Here is a 16,679-nt window from a genome sequence, read left to right as displayed (position 1 = left end):
ATATTACAACTATAGAAACTGTATCAGATAATCACCCTGAAATATGAACAAAAACAGGAAATTCCTTTACTAATAACTTATTATTTAAGGAATTTTCTTCTTTTGAAATAATTTTGGAACATAATTTGCTAGAAATCTAAACTTGAACCAAAAACAAAAAATCAGATGGCATGCTCGATAGCTTTTTGTGAGTTCGGAAATTAAAAACAAAGTCTTAACAACTGCAATGAGGCATTCATTACTTTGTCCTTGTGTTAGAGGAAACAAAATAAGTAAGCTACAATTAATTCTGGGTAAAGTGTGAATGTGAATGATTACACTGCCAGGCTGTGGCATCCCTTTCTTCCAAGGTTTTCCCCTTCACTGCAAAAGTACATAAAAGTGTAGCAACACGTGTAAGATGACATAGACATCAACAATTCTTAAAAAGCCTAACAGAGAAGACACAGTGTTATTATGGAAATAATACATTTTGGGAAGCCATTGACATTTGGGCACTGATTTCCAAGTTACACAAAATAAGCTGGCCTTTGAAGGAAGACACTTTAAAACATCTATGGCAGAATACATATAACCACAATATTTTATATTATGATAATATGCAGCAATAACATTTTACCAGACATAAGGCAAATGGCTGAAGAGAAGGAAAAATCTGATGTGAAAGGAATCAAGAATGTTAACAATTTAGTAAAGGCAAAGGAGTTAAAGTAGCAGATTCAAGTTTCATAAGTTGTTTTTTTTTTAATGTAGAAGCAGAGGTAACAAAAATTGGTCTTCACCTGGTAAGTGTGTACTCCCTGAGTCCTGAATGCAAGTTCATGGCAGAAAAAGTACCTATGCATCCACGCAATCTTTTGTCTCGACCGATCTTCCACGTTACAAACAGTGGGCTGTAACGGAAGATAAAAATAGGGTCAATCAATTCAACTCAAGCAAGTTATTTATTGAATATTTATTATATGCAGGGTTAGATGCCTGAGATATAAAGACCACATGATAGGCCCCCAAGGGGCTGGGTCTAGCCGAACGGACTGCATTTAACAACAATTATAGCTGGAATGATTGAGTGTATCCTATATGTGAGGCAGCATGATAAATGTTTTAAACAAATTACCTATATTAATCCTCATCAACCATTCTAAGAGGCTGAGTAATGCTATTATCAACATTCCTATTTTACAGATGAGGTAGTCCCACAGTTAATACATAATGAAATCGAAACATCAACCTGACAAAGCCTTAACCAGCATGGCTGACTGCTCGAGTCCTCATTTAAACCTCAAGTTACTGATTGATTCATTAAGTCTACTTTAGAAAAACCAAAAAACAAACAAAAAAAAACAACCCCAAATTTCAACAAATACTGAATATCTCAGGGCAAAGTATTGTGAAAGGTTACGGGAAATACAAGGTTGCCTAAAACATCGTCACAGCTCTCTAGGAGCCAGTACAGAAGGCAGGCATTTTCACAACTAACTCACACAGGCAAAAGAAAATGAGTGCTATAAACTATGTCCGAAATGCCATGAATGAAGCTACAGGGATAGAAGAAAATTTCATCGAGTCTGATTCTCTTCAGCTTGGCCTAGAAAACTGAGTAGGGTTTAGAGAGGTAAAGGGCAAGAGCAAACATTAACAAAATAAGACTCTGAAAACAGAAAAATTATTTTAATTTTTAGATAAAAGTATGGCCAACAAATACAATCTCTCAAGCATTAAATACGATGGCATCAAGAAAGTTGTGTAGTTTTAAATGAAGTTTAATATAGTAGATTTTTGGATCTGGCAGGAAACCAGTGACAGCCCCAATTAATGGCTGAATCTAGAAACAATTCTAGTTAGAAGCAACTTTATATCTAAGTTTATATGAAATAAATTAATTTACACATTTTAGCACATTGTGTAAAAAAGATAAATACCCTACAGTTGGGGGTGGTTCATGTTAATGTGAGTATTCACAGTATTATGGGTATGAAATAGTATATTTCTGCTTTCTAAAAATTTAAATTTTAGGGGGACATACCATATGTCATGTATTTCTAATAATATGTTGTTGAGTTGGAGAACACATTCTGCATTTAAAGTACTCTCTAGTCAGTCATTAGCAGTTGGGTGAAAAGATCCTGTTCAAGTACTTCAATCACCCATCTCAAACATTTAAATAATGCCGAGTTCTGACAGGCAGCCACAATGGCAGACAGGTCCCGAAATAACGTATACAAACCAGGAGCAGTGCTAAGAGTTACCTTCTTCCAAGAACCAAATTCTCAGGGGCATTGAAAAAAATGACCATAAGGCCAAATGATTGTCGATGTTAGTATTCAAGTGTTGGATGACCTACATCAAAAGTACGAAGATAAAAAGCAAAAGAAAAATTCCAGGTTTTCTGCTTTCGATGTCACATGCACCTAAACACCTTATAACTTGAGACAAGATACTGATGCTCCACTTAGAGCATTTCTCTAATAGCTTTTGACTAAGAATTATCAGGAAGACAAGAATTAGACACATAACTCATACGAATACTACTATCTAAAATCCTCACACTATCTTTATTTTTTTAAGAGTTTTTTTATTCATTTGACAGAGAAAGCACGCACACAAGCAGGGGCAATGGCAGGCAGGGGGAGAAGCAGCTTTCCAGCTGAGCAGGGAGCCCGACGCGGGACTCGATCCCAGGACCCTGAGATCATGACCTGAGTAGAAGGCAGACGTTTAACAGACTAAGCCACCCGCACTCTACACGCTATATTTAACGATGAATTTCACCTCTTTACTTTTCACTTTGTAATTTGGTAGAGTCAACGTCAGCAACCATTATGTGGACAGGAAGATACCAATCTTCTCCCATAACGACACCTATACAAATCATGTCTCCATAACACGTCCCTTGGCAGATTCAGAACAAAGTGAATCACACTGTAACATATATACTAACATGTCTTTAAAATACCATGATGGCTTCTCCATGTAACAGAACGAAGTTGTGTATTCTCTTTCTCAATGACTTGAGTGAGAAACCTACAAGTGTGAGTGAATTTGTTTCCCATCAAAAACCCTAGAGATGAAAGTCATTTAAAAGTGCTTTGCCTTCAATTATCTTCTTTATCCCACTAAAATATATATGCACATCATTCTTACCATAATCCTATCTATTCAACCAAACATTCAAAACGTGCAGGGTAAACAGAAAATGAATACAAATTAACCACTATATTAGGGAATATGTTGGAGGGCATTCTAAACACATAGTAGGGAAAATTATATACAGTTTCTTATAATGCTATGCTATCACTGATGAAGGGATGATGAATTCAAGGGGTAGGGTGCTAGAGGATAAACTGCAATTTGCCAGGTAGCCTGGGAGAAAAGGTACTCCATAATAAGCAAGGGCTTAGAGATGTAACAGAAAGTAGTGTGATAACCTTGATAACTTGCTGTGGTCTCTTGCAGATTTAACATTCTATGAATTTTAGGCACTGTTGAATATTTGTCCTCAAGAGCCCTCAAAACAGGTAAAGCAGATGCAGAGTTGTCTGCACTCTCCCTGTTCCTTACCTGCCCCAGGCAACACCCACTTTGGGGGTTGGTGTGGTGGGGAAGTATCTGTGGCAAAGATGGGAGAGATTGCTACTTGACAACCCCACTGTGTTTAGGACAGATGCCTGAAGATGGAAGAAATCAGACATTTAGGAGACAGAATACAACTCTGCCCTCACAATCTGGGGCTCTAATTTCTCATTTACAAATGCTCATCCAGTGTACTTTACAAAGAACACGTATGTGTTCAAACAAAACACAGACTCATAGATACAGAGAACAAACGATGGTTGCTAGAGGGGAGGGGGGTGAAGGGGGGTGAACCAAGTCGCTGAAGGGGATTAGGAGGTACAAGGCTATGCTATGTACAGTGCAGGGAATGTGGTCAATAATATTGTAACAACTTTGTATGATGACAGATGGTAACTAGACTTAATTGTCATAATGTATATAAATACTGAATTACTATGTTGTACACCTGAAACTAATACAATATTATATGTTGGTTATTTTTCAACAAAATAATTTAAAATTGGGGCGCCTGGGTGGCTCAGTCGTTAAGCATCTGACTTCGGCTCAGGTCATGATCCCAGGGTCCTGGGATCGAGCCCTGCATGGGGCTCCCTGCTCCGCGGGAAGCCTGCTTCTGCCTCTCCCACTCCCCCTGCTTGTGTTCCCTCTCTCGCTGTGTCTCTCTCTGTCAAATAAATAAATAAAATCTTTAAAAAAAATAATTTAAAATTTTTTAAAAGAACATGTATATGGAATTTTAAAAAACAAAATACCTACAAGCAACATTTCATGGGGGAAAGAACTTGGGAATGAAGCATTTTAAAGTACACTAAAACAGAATAAACATCACTGAGCACAAGAGATTGTATCTTGTGTGTGATAACTACTTTGTACAGGGCAATGACTATGGGAACATTCAATACGTATTACCTAAAAATAGCAACAAAAATTTTTCTTTCCCCAATGCACAGAGGGAAGAAATAGGCAATTTTATTCTTAAATGTATTATTAGAACATGTATGAGTTCCCGAAAGGATGTATGACATCAACGTAATCAGAGATCGATCAAAGTAGAAAAAGGGATTCGAGCCTGTTGAGAGGAGCTGCTTAGTGACAAGGAACTAAGGAAAACAGTTCATAGTAAGACAAAGATTGAAGGTTTTTGGAAAATACTTTTACCATATGGTTTGAAGCCACCTACATATGCTGAAAAAAAATACTACAAGCTAGAAAGGGGCTCAAAATGAAATGAAATATTAATGGAAATGTTTATTTGAGAGTAACCAGGCATAGCTTTTTAAGGAATTTTCCTACTTGTGAACATTTTGTACCACTATGTTCTGAGAAACCTTTGGAGGCAAGTAAACTCTCTCCATTTTTCCAAGTCTGTAGACAGGAACAGGAAGTAACCACCTAATCTAGGTGAATCTTCTCTGCCAACTGGCAGCCAATACCATCAGGTCAATAGTACTAGCTCTCAGGGAAAGGTAGTTGTGTGGGATTAGCAAAAGTACAGAAAAGCAATGTAAATCTGAACAGGATATACCCCAGTCCAAGTTGCAGTGCCACTTCCTATGTCCCTCTTTTGAGATTATTGATACAGACCAGAACAGATTAGACATATATTTGTGGGAGAGGCATACAATATTTTACCATAAACCCTATCTCCCCTCCATACCGTGGCAGAAACAGGTTAAAAAAAAATAGCCTTAGACATTTGCAAGCCCCCACTCTGGCAATTTGCTCTTCTCTAGAATGAGATTTGTAGGGGGTGACATTAACAAGATGATATCCATCCCTACCAATATAATGCTAATTACTATAAATGGGTGTTCAACAAGGCTATTGATATTATACATAGATATGGGAAAAGAGAAGCTACCTAGCATGGTTCTTTTCCTTTGCCATCAAATCATGATTGCTTCTCAACTATGCTCAGGTCCTTCTGTTACTTAGCTCAGTGATCCAACTAAATTACTCATAACATCCAACTCAATACCATAATTCCCCAGGATCTAGGAGCTCAGGGAAAAACAGAAATGGTGGAGTCTTCCTTCCACTGCCAGGTTAAAACACTTTGCTTCCTATTTCAACACAAAGAAGTTACCTACCTCATTTACAGATCACATAAACTACAGATTCAATTTGTAAAAAATGTACTCAATGCAGTTAAATCCTGTATTAGTCTACTTGGGCTGCCATAACAAAATACCACAGTCCAGGTGGCTTAAACAACAGAAATATATTTTCTCACGGTTCTGGAGACTGGAAAGCACAAGATCAAGGGTCCAGCTGGGTTCTGTTTCTGGTGAGAGCTCTTTCTGGCTTGTAGGTGACTGTTAGGTACTCACTTGGCCTTTTCTCTGAGCGTTCAGAAAGAGAGAGAATGAGCGTGCATGCACACAAACTCTAGCGGCTCTTCTTACAAAAACACAAATCCTTTTGGATCAGGGACCCACCCTTATGGCCTCAAGTAACCTTAATTATCTCGTTACAGGCCCTATCTCCAAATACCATCACGGTGGAGGTTAAGGTTTCAACATATTCATTTTGTGGGGCCACAATTCAGTCCATAGCAAACCCCTAATGAGAGTTTTAGCACATCGTTCACGGTTTATATAATCGTCTAAGATTGTTAGATGAAGGACATTTTAAGAGATTATTTCCTCTTCATTTTACAGGTGAAAAACCAAAAGTGATCCAGTGAAACTAAGTGCAGTCACCTCACTGGTTAGTGATAAAACCTGGCTAGTTCTACAAATCTTCTTACTACTAATGTCATTTTTCCCCCAGTATAGGGAAAAAAAATTGTGAGTAGCAAAGCTAGATGTCTTCTAAGATACCAGAGAATAGGAAATTCTTATGAATACACAAATCTCATTCTCCTCCTCCCAGGAAGGGAGAGAAAGATCAGCTGAGAAGATACCAGGACAAACTAGAAATGCTGGATCAACCTAGACACACTAAACCAACTTTACAAGCTTCTATACTATTCCCATTAGAGGCCCATAGCAAAACCTACTATTTTATCTTCGATGGCCTCCCAACATCCTTTCTGACTCCCTCTCAACCCTCTTCTTTCATTTCTTCCCCGTTGTCTAGCCAGCTTTCATCAGACTCAAGTGATCTAAAAGCTACAAATTTCTGTCCAATCAAAATTCCCGCCAAATGAAAATTTCCATTTACCATCTATTAACAACCATGTAGCTAGGTATTGATCTGTTTAATTCATATTACTTAATGAGGCTCTTAAATGAGTGAATGAATCATTAATGGATGAATGAGGCTTAACTCTTCCAGGTAATCTGAAATTCAAATTAAAGAACCCCGAAAGGAGAACAATAGGAGGTGGTAAATGGGGGGGGGCAGGGAGAAGGTAAAGTTCCCATACATTTTACACTTCTCTCATCCACACCGATCCTTTACTGCAGATAAGGAAAATACATTAAAATACATTAATACATTACATCACCATTACAGCCTTACTCTTTCCCTCCAACTTTTGTAAATAGCCAGTATCCCATGGGGCTCAGGAAAATAAGGAGACACTGCTCAAACAGACAGCATGGGTTAGTATGGAAGACCACAAATATCTGAAAATGGGAATCAGGAATTACAATCTTACAGTACTTTTCTTTGCCTGGTATTCCCAGAAATTCTATTACAGCAACATTATATTCTCCACCCCCCATTTTTATAATGCTAATTTAACTGGCAAATGCCAGAGGAAGAGAGACAGCCTAACGTCTTACAGATGATTGGGAAGGTTGAAATGGTGTGTGTGTGTGTGTGTGTGTGTGTGTGTGTGTGTGTGTCTTATAAATCAAGTGTAATAACCACCAACATATAACCAGCCAAATCACAAGCATACTTTAAGGGATTAGCTTGATTCTGTCAAACTGTGAACTGAAAGAACCATTTCTTCCTCTTAGCAAGACCAAATCAATGATTTTCAGTAAACTTAAAAAAATTTCGGTCTTAGACTTGATACATTAGGATAGCCTGTCTTATTTTATTTCTTAGAGCCCAAATTAGATGAGAAAAGCCTGCCTGCATTGGAAAAAAAATATTATATTTACACATATTTTCGAGTCTTAGTTTAGACTGCAGTGAGTATTAAATTTAATATATGGTAGCATCTTAAGGATGAAGCTCATAAAATAAGCTTTAAATGACAAATTGCTATAGATTTCCACAATGAAATAATTTATATTTGGAATTCCTGTTCTGAAACAATTTGTTCAAAGAGCTTTAAGGGTTGGGAGTCAGCCTTTACTATGAAAAGAATTAATTATTTTAATATAAAACAGACCAGGCAAAACAAGACCTTCTACTGAAGGTTTAAGTATTCCAAACTCAATATAAGCACAGCTGAAAGAGTCAGGAGAACTAGATTCAGAGGTTTCAGAATGCTTTGATTGATACGATCAACTTTTATTTTTTTTTTTATGTCCTTAAAAACTGTTATGGAACTGTGTTTGGTACCAAATGTTTTGTTCCATTGGACAATTCATATGCTGGATGGATACGGAATACTTAACACTTCAAACAATGAAAACAACTAAAGGTTTTTGTTTTGTTTTGTTTTTCACTTGTATCTTACCTCCCCACTAATGATCGATCTTCTCCACCATCTTGTCTTATCCTCAGAACCCACTCCATGACCAGAAATAGAGTAGACAGGAAATAAATAGGCTGAATGACTTAAACATTAATATAAAGAGCTGTAAAGTTATCTAGCTTCTTCATTCTAGATTTCCATCTTGCTTCCTATTCCAAGGAGATCCAATGTAATGAGCCAGGTTCGTAAGACCTTCAATAAATCTGTGATGTAGTTGTTTATGAAGTTTTCTGGGTTTAGAAAGGTAACCGCTTTGATTTTAAGGTCCTTGAATTGGATTACTTGCTCCTTTGAGAGAAAGGAGCTGGACAGATGGCTTTGTAGCAGGAATTCCCCCAAGCCCTTTGCATTTTAGGGGTTAGAAGGAAAGGCAGGATCTAGGGACAAAGCACTCAACTGAGACCATATTTTTATCAGGGCTGCTTATGTTGCCTTTGCCCTCCCCCACTCCCTCCCTTCTTTTACCTTCCAGAAAACAGTTCGACCTCTTAAAAACCTCTATTTTGAAGTGCCCAAGAGGTTGGAGTTTTTTTCTTTTTCTTTAACATGGAATTGACATCCTCACCTCAAAAGTGCTTTTTGAAAATCAACTTTCTTTCTACTTCCCACTAAAGTATAGCTTACATACTATAAAAGCACCCATTTTAAATGTAAAATTCAATGAATTTTGACAAACGTATACATACACATAACCTAAAGTGCAATCAAGTTATAGAACATTTCCATCACCCCAAAAAGCTCCCTTGTGCCCCTTGCTAATAAATTCCCTCTCCACACTACTGGACCCTGGCAAACACGAACCTGCTTTCAGTCCCTATAGTTTTTTGCCTTTTCCAGAATTTCATATAAATGGAATCATCCAGTATGCAGTCTTTTGTGACTAGCTTCTTTCACTTAGAGTAATGCTTTTGATATTCATTCATGTGTTTAGTCCTTTCTATTGTTGAGTGGTATTCCACTGAATGGATATACCACAATTTGTTTCTTTACTCACCCACTGATGGATATTTGGGTTGCTTACAGTTTGGGGCTATTATATATAAAGCTTCTATGATAATATTTACTTTCAAGGTTTTATGGGAACGTAAGTTTTCATTCCTCTTAGGTAACTACCTACAAAGAGAATTGCTGAGCTATGAGTAGGTATACATTTACCTTTATAAGAAACTGCCAAACTATGTTCCAATTGGCCATACCAATTTCCAGTGGCTATACCAACTACACTCCTACCAGCATTGTATGAATGTGCTAGTTGCTCCACATCCTCACCAACACTTGGTATTTTTTTTTTAATTCAAGTTAATGTGTAGGGATATCTCATTATGGTTTTAATTTGTAGTTCTCTGATAACTAAGGATATTGAGCGACTCTTCAAGTGCTTAATATTTATGCACAAATTTTCTTTTGGGAAGTGCTTGTTCAACTCATTTACTCATTTTTAAATTGGATTGTTGGTCTTCTTTTTACAGGAGTTGTAGGTTTTTAAAAAGTATGTTCTGGATACCAAGCTTTATCACAAATGTACATTGCAAATATATTTTCCTAGTCTGTGGCTTGCCTTTTAATTTTCTTAATGTTATCTTTTGAAGAGCACACATTTTTAATTTTGATGAAGTTTAATTTTATGAATTTTTGTTTTCTGGTTCATGTTTCGTGTTGGATAGAGGAATCTTATCCAAAGGTCATGGAGATTTTCTCCTATTCTCTTCTAGAAGTTTTGTAATTTTAACTTTTACATTTAGGTTTATGATCCATTATGAGTTACTCTTTGTGTATACTGTGAGGCTCATTTTTTAAATCTGTTAATATTTGGTGGTGGATTTTTGTGTGTATGAAGGAATATTGATCTGTGGTTTTTTCTTCTTGTAGTATCTTTGTCAGTTTTTGATATCATGGTGATGCCAACTTCATAGAATGATTTGGGAAGAATTCTATCCTCTTCTATTTTCTCCAAGTTTGATTTGTTCCTTAAATATTTGGTAGAATTCACACTGAAGTCATTGGAGCTTAGAGTTTAATTATGGGATGATTTTTAATTACAAATTTAATTTCTTTAATAGATAAAAGGCTATTCAGATTTTCTAGTTCTTTTTGAGTCAATTTTGGTCATTTGTGTCCTTCAAGGAATTCTTCCATTTCATCTAAGTGTAGAATTTATCGGCATAGACTTATTCACAATATTCCTTTGTCCTTTTCATGTCTGCAGGATCTATAGTGATGTCTATTCTTCCCTTTCTGATTTTAGTAATTTGTGTTAATTTCTGTTTCTTTTTTATCTGTATAGGTCTAGCTATAGGTTTATCAATTTTATTGATCTTTTCAAAGAGCTGGCTATTGGTTTCATTGATTTTTCTGTTTTTAGTTTTCTCTTTTATTGATTTCTACTCTTACAATATTTTCTTCCTCTTGTGATTGAACTTGCTCTTCATTTTCTTGCTTCTTAAGGTGGACTGTTAGATTATCAATTTTAGATCTTCTTTATTTTAAAGTTATAAATTTCCCACTAAGCACTGTGTAAGCTACATCCTACAAATTTTAATATGTTGTGTTTTCATTATCATTCAGTTGAAATTTTTGTTTAAATAGGCTCCACATCCAGCATGGAGCCCAGTGCAGGGCTTGAACTCACAACCCTAAGATCAAGATCTGAGCTGAGATCAAGAGTCAGATGCTTAACCTACTGAGCCATCCAGGCACCCCAGCTCAAAATATTTTCTAATTTCTTTTCTAATTTCTTCTTTGACCCGTGGTTTATTTAGGGTGTACTGTGTCATTTCCTAATATTTGAGAATTTCCCAGGTATCTTTTGTTATTGATTTTTCATTTAATTCTATTTTGGTTAGAAAATATACTTTGTATTACTTCAATTCTTCTGAATATACTGAGGCTTGTTTTATGGCCCAGAATGTGGTCTATTTTAGCAAATTTGAAAACATATTCTGGTAATGTTAGGTCCAGTGTTTCATAAATGTCAATTAGGTACTGTTGGTCAGGTATAATAGTGTTGGTCAGGTTTTCTATCTCACTGATTTTTTTTTTTTTTTTTGGTCTACTTATTCTATCAATTACTGAGTTAAGAGTGTTGAAATATCCAACTCTAATTGTAGATTTGTCTATTTATCCTTTCAGCTATATCTGGTTTTTTTCTCTTCATGTTTTTTGAGGCTTTGTTAGGAGCACACACATTTAGTATTGCTGTGTTCTTGATGAACTGACCACTTTACCATTATGAAATGTCCCTCCTTATCCCTGGGAATACTGTTTGTCCTGAAGTCTAATCTGTCTCATATTGACATAGTCACTCCAGCTTTCTTATGATTAGTGTTTGCATGACATATCTTTTTCCATCTGTTTAATTTTAACCTATCTGTGTCCTTATTCTTAAAGTGATTTCTTATACACAGTATACAGTTGGGTCTTGCATTTTTATGTAGCCTCTTAACTGTAGTATTTAGGCTACTTATATTTAATATAACTTTGATATGGTTGTGTTTAAGTCTACCATCTTTATATTTTGTATTTGTTTTTACATTTCCCATCTTTTCCTTGCTCTTCTTTTTTGGCCTTTTTCTGGATTAAATGAGTATAGTTTAGTATTCATTTTTATTACCATTATTAGCTTGTTAGTTATGCCTTTCTTGGTGGTTATTCCAGGTTGTATATGATGTATCTCTAGCTTATTACAATCTACCTTCAAGTAATATTACATCACTATACATATAACATAAGGACCTTAGCAGCATACTTCCATTTCATTCCTTCCATCCCTTGGGGCTATTGTCATATCTTTTAGATCTATATACCTTACAAATTCCATAAGAGATTATTAATTTTGCTCTAAACAATCACTTAACTTAAAAAAAAATTTTAAATGAGGAAATAAGTTCTTCAGCCTGAAGAACTTCCCTTAATATTTGTTGCAGTTCAGGTCTGCTGGTGACAACTCTCAGTTTTTGTTTTTCTGAAAAAAATATATTTCACCTTCATTTCTTTTTGCTTTAATTTTGTAAAGATACTTTCATTGGAGATAGGCTTTGAGGTTGATAGTACTTTTTTTTCTTTCAGCACTTGAAAAATGTCATTCCATTGTCTTCTTGCTTGCGTTGTTTCTGATGAGATGTATATAATTTCTTATCTTTGCTCTTCTGTATATTTTTTTCCTCTTAGCTTCTTTTCAAATGCTCCCTCTACCACTGGTTTTCAGCAATTTGATTATAATAGCCTTACTGTGGTTTCCTTTGTGGTTATCCCACTTAGAGTTCATTGAGCCTCTTGGATCTATGGGTGTATAGTTTTCATCATAATTGAAAAATTTTAGCCATTATTTCTTCAACTATTTTTTATGACTATCCCTCTCTCTCCTTTCCTTCTGGGAATCCAATTACATGTATACAAGTCTGCTTGATAATGTCCCACAGTTCACTGAAGCTCTTTCTTTTCTTCACTTTTTTCCATTCTCCATTTTAGATTGGATAATTTCTATTGTTAGAGCTTCAAATTCATTGATCTTTTCTTCTGGAGTCTAATCTAATCTGCTATTAGTTTCATCCGACTTTCTCATTTCATATACTATACTTTTCAACTGTAGAAGTTCTATTTGGTTCTTGATAGGTCTTCAATTTCTTTCCTCATTATATTCATGCTTTTCTTTCAAATGTTCAACACAGTTTCATAGTTGTTTTAAATTCCTTGTCTGCTAATTCTATAACCATCAATTCTGGTTCTGTTTCTATTGACTGACTTCCTCCTGATTATGGGTCACATTTCAGTGCTTCTTGGACTATCTAGTGGTTTTTTGGATATCAGACATTATAACCATTATATTTTTCAATGCTTGGATTTTACTGTCTTCCTTCAAAGGGTGAAGTTTGTTTTGTCATGCATCTAAATTATTTGTGGATAATTATTTTTCAAAGCTTGGCTTGAAGTTTTGTTAGTTTAGGTTCAGAGTAGCCTTTACTTTAGGGCTAACAGTAGCCCTATTAATAAGATATGACCCTTTTGGGGTTCTATTCAATACTCTGGGTGTTCAACAAGGTCTCTCATCTCTTGCTGTGGCAACTCAAATGTCTTTTAGTCCTGTATGAGCTCCAGTAAATATTCAACTTATAGCTCCTGAGCAATTGTTTTTTGCCCAGCCACATGGTGTTTCTTCAACCAATGTGCAGATTTGTATTCAGCCAAAGATAAAGGGGACATTTTTGCAGATTTCTGGAACTATTGCTGAGTGGCTCCCCACCCCCAGTACTCTGCTCTACAAATTCTTGCCACCTAGACTTCCCTGAGTTCCTATCTCTGTCTCACCAATTCAACAAAACTGCAGGCTCTGCTTGGGTTCCCTCTTAAAATGCTCTGGTCCAGAAACTGCCCACAGGAAACAAGCCAGAGTGACTGTAGGGCTCACTTCATTTGTTCCCTTTTTCTTAGGGATCACGGTCCTGGGCTACCTCTTGCCCAACATCTGAAAACAGTTGTTTAAGATCTTTTGTCCAGTTCCTAGCTGTTTACAAGGTATGTGAGGCAGAAGGGAACAAGTCTTATCCCAGTTAAAACTTCTTGGACTGAAGTGGAAGTCCCAAAGCCTTTTTAAAACTGAGTCACTTTAAGGGTCAAACTCCGTGGTAGGTTTCACATATTATATGTGGGAAAACCCTACCACAAATAGAAGACCACAGTGAACAGGAAAATGGATCGGGAAGCAGAAAGTAAAAGGGACAGATCTCTTCAGCTCTGACAGGTGGTGAACTCAGAAGAATATGAAATGACTCAACCAATTTCAGGGGCAATGCACTGCTCAGAATCAGAAGGTTAGAGATGTCAATCTTAAAAAATATCAACTCAAGAACTCTAAAATCCAAAGTAATGAAATAAAAAAAAAATTCAAAGCAGTCAGGTTGAAACTGAACTTGACAAAAGTGTCAGTTAACAGTCACACTGGTATTTCCTTCTTTAAGTTGATGCCAAAAATAGCCCACTCCTCTTATTCTCCTTCCATACAAGTTAAAATGAAAAAAAAAAAGTAACTGCAGTTTGAACAACCTTATTTACAACAGCTAAAAAACCTTGAGGAAGTTATTCATTATCATGAATGATGTCTGACATACATATGTATGTGTGTGTGTTTTGTTACTGCTACTTCTATAGGGCTATTTTTTCAGCTATGACGATGTAAACAATCTTATGGCACAGCTACTTACCTCACTGCTATACTAGATAACACTGAGTTTATCAGTCTTAATGGTACAAATCTTGTGATCACAATGCCATGTCTACAGAAGGGCAGTTGCTTAAGAACAAGCCCCATATTAAGGAAACCAAATATGCAAAGTATTTTTTATGATGGAGCAAACAGAGAAACAATATGATATGTGCCATTACATTATCCTATCAAAAATTATTTTTAAAAATTTCCCGCTAACAGGGGCACCTGGGTGGCTCAGTCGGTTAAGTGTCTGCCTTCAGCTCAGGTCCTGATCCCGGGGTCCTGGGATTGAGGGATTGAGCCCCACTGCATCGCGCTCCCTGCTTGCTGGGGAGTCTGCTTCTTCCTCTCCCTCTGCATCCCCCCACACTCGTGCTCTCTCTCTGGCGCTCTCTCTCAAATAAATCAATTAAATCTTTTAAAAAAAAATTAAAAATTTCCCATTAACACATCAGGCAACATCATGATAGTTCAATGTTCAGAAAGCAAGCACAGAACAACAGAAACTTCCCCAGAAAATTAGGACAGCAGGAGCAAGTCAGTGCAGAGCCTCTGAGAAAAAAGCAAAATCCATGAATGACACTGGCTGAGAAACTGAGGTAAGAAGGTAGTGAAATGAGGATAATTGCTTACCTTCTTGCTTTACACTTCTCTTTAGGTAGTCCTATATAGCTGCCTACTTCAAAGCCTGTAACTTTGTAAACAAATGAAACAGAAGCGAAACAAAGGGACCAAACTCCCTGGGAAGATAAGAAAGAACACAGCAGCCCTACCAACAAGCGCCAGTACAACAACTTCCTCTGTATATTTAAATACTCTGGTTTAAAAAGCCTCCAGCTGAACCGCTAAGTACATGGAAGAGTACGGATTAGCCAAAGGTGGTGTACCGGGTCTGGAAATGATGGGTGACCTACTCAGCTTCATCACGTCAATACAAGAAAGAAAGATCTGCCACCTGAGCTATTGAAAGTGCTCATTTCTGAAAGCTAATTTTTTCCCCTCAAGCCTACCTCGTCCTCTCCTTTAAAGCCAGCAAAAATACCCCAAGCTTTTGCTTTGCAGATAAATACCACCGACAAAAAAAGTATCTTATTTTATACTTGAGCTGTCTCTACTTCCAGATCCGAAATGCACCTATGGGACTCCACACTCAATCAATCCAGTGTTTCTATAGAGCTGTAGAACCAAAGACCAGGGAAAATGTCATTTCTCATGGGGCTTACCTCTCCCACCCCTTCTTGACATTAAATGCTAACCAAATTTCCAGTTAAAGATGCAGATCTCAGGACTATATGTGTCTCCACTGAATATTGCTAGACTGATGAAAAATCTTGTTATTTGAAGAGTCCTTCAGTGACCAGCTTACTGCTTTCGAACTTGCCCTGAGTCTTTCCTCATTCTGCCAATGTAAATGTACCACAGAAGCCCCACTTCTTCAAAGAAATGAAACTGAGCTACGGCAGCATTATTGTAATTAGCTATAAGGAACAGTTAATCAGTTAAAGCCAAGTTGTTTTCTATAGGAACACATTTCTCGTTCTGTAGTGTACAAGAGCAAAATTGCCAAATGACTGTTTTACTTATAATAAAATAGTTCTCATATGGACTACAAAATTACATGTGTCTAGCCCAGTGCATGATTCCCTAAGAGGCAGTTCTCTTTGCACTCCAAATCTGAGAAGATCAATACTGAACTGAATTAGAGACGTTTGGATTATAAAGTTTACAATAAAACAAATATAGTTTTATTTCTTTAGGGTACACTCATACTTACCTGCCCTTCTTCTCTACTGAGGTGGTACTTTAATAAATAAGGTAAATAATTCAACAGATGAGAATAACTGTTAATGAATACATCAACTATCTGTATGTAAATGAAGTTCTTTTACACCTAGAAGAAAGCCAACCCTAATTCCATCCAGTCCACATGAATGACCATCAATTTCAAATATGGAAAAGGAAATATGATTGGAAGACAAATCAACAATGCTTCTATTGCTGAAAATATGGGAGCTTTTAAAAATAATTTCAAAGCATAACAGGAAAATTCTGACTACCTAAGACAGATTTAAATTTTTAAATTACAACCGTATAAAGGAATAAAAGTCAGATAAAAAGGAGCATTCCACAAACGATGACAGTATGTATACATTCATATATATATGCACACACACATGACTAAAAATAGCTAACTTTTACCAAACACTTCCTATGTGGCAGGCCTTTCTCAAGGGTTTACAGGTAATAACTCTTTTAAATCCCTACTACAACCTGATGAAGTAGATACCATTAATACTCTCC

General features: G+C 36.4%; 1 protein-coding gene across 1 annotated transcript in view; it reads right to left on the bottom strand.

Moving 5' to 3' along the window:
- Positions 1-16,679, bottom strand: part of AMMECR1 (AMMECR nuclear protein 1) — a gene marked incomplete at its 5' end in the record, with an annotated part of 108,834 nt that overhangs the window by 55,809 nt on the left and 36,346 nt on the right. The window contains one exon of the mRNA XM_021686592.1: positions 783-893. Coding sequence (XP_021542267.1) covers positions 783-893 — 111 coding nt within the window. The remainder of the gene's footprint in view (positions 1-782; positions 894-16,679) is intronic.

The sequence above is a fragment of the Neomonachus schauinslandi genome, chromosome X (genome assembly GCF_002201575.2).
Source record: "Neomonachus schauinslandi chromosome X, ASM220157v2, whole genome shotgun sequence".
Classification (NCBI taxonomy): domain Eukaryota; kingdom Metazoa; phylum Chordata; class Mammalia; order Carnivora; family Phocidae; genus Neomonachus; species Neomonachus schauinslandi.
This window is presented reverse-complemented; position numbering and strand designations above follow the sequence as displayed.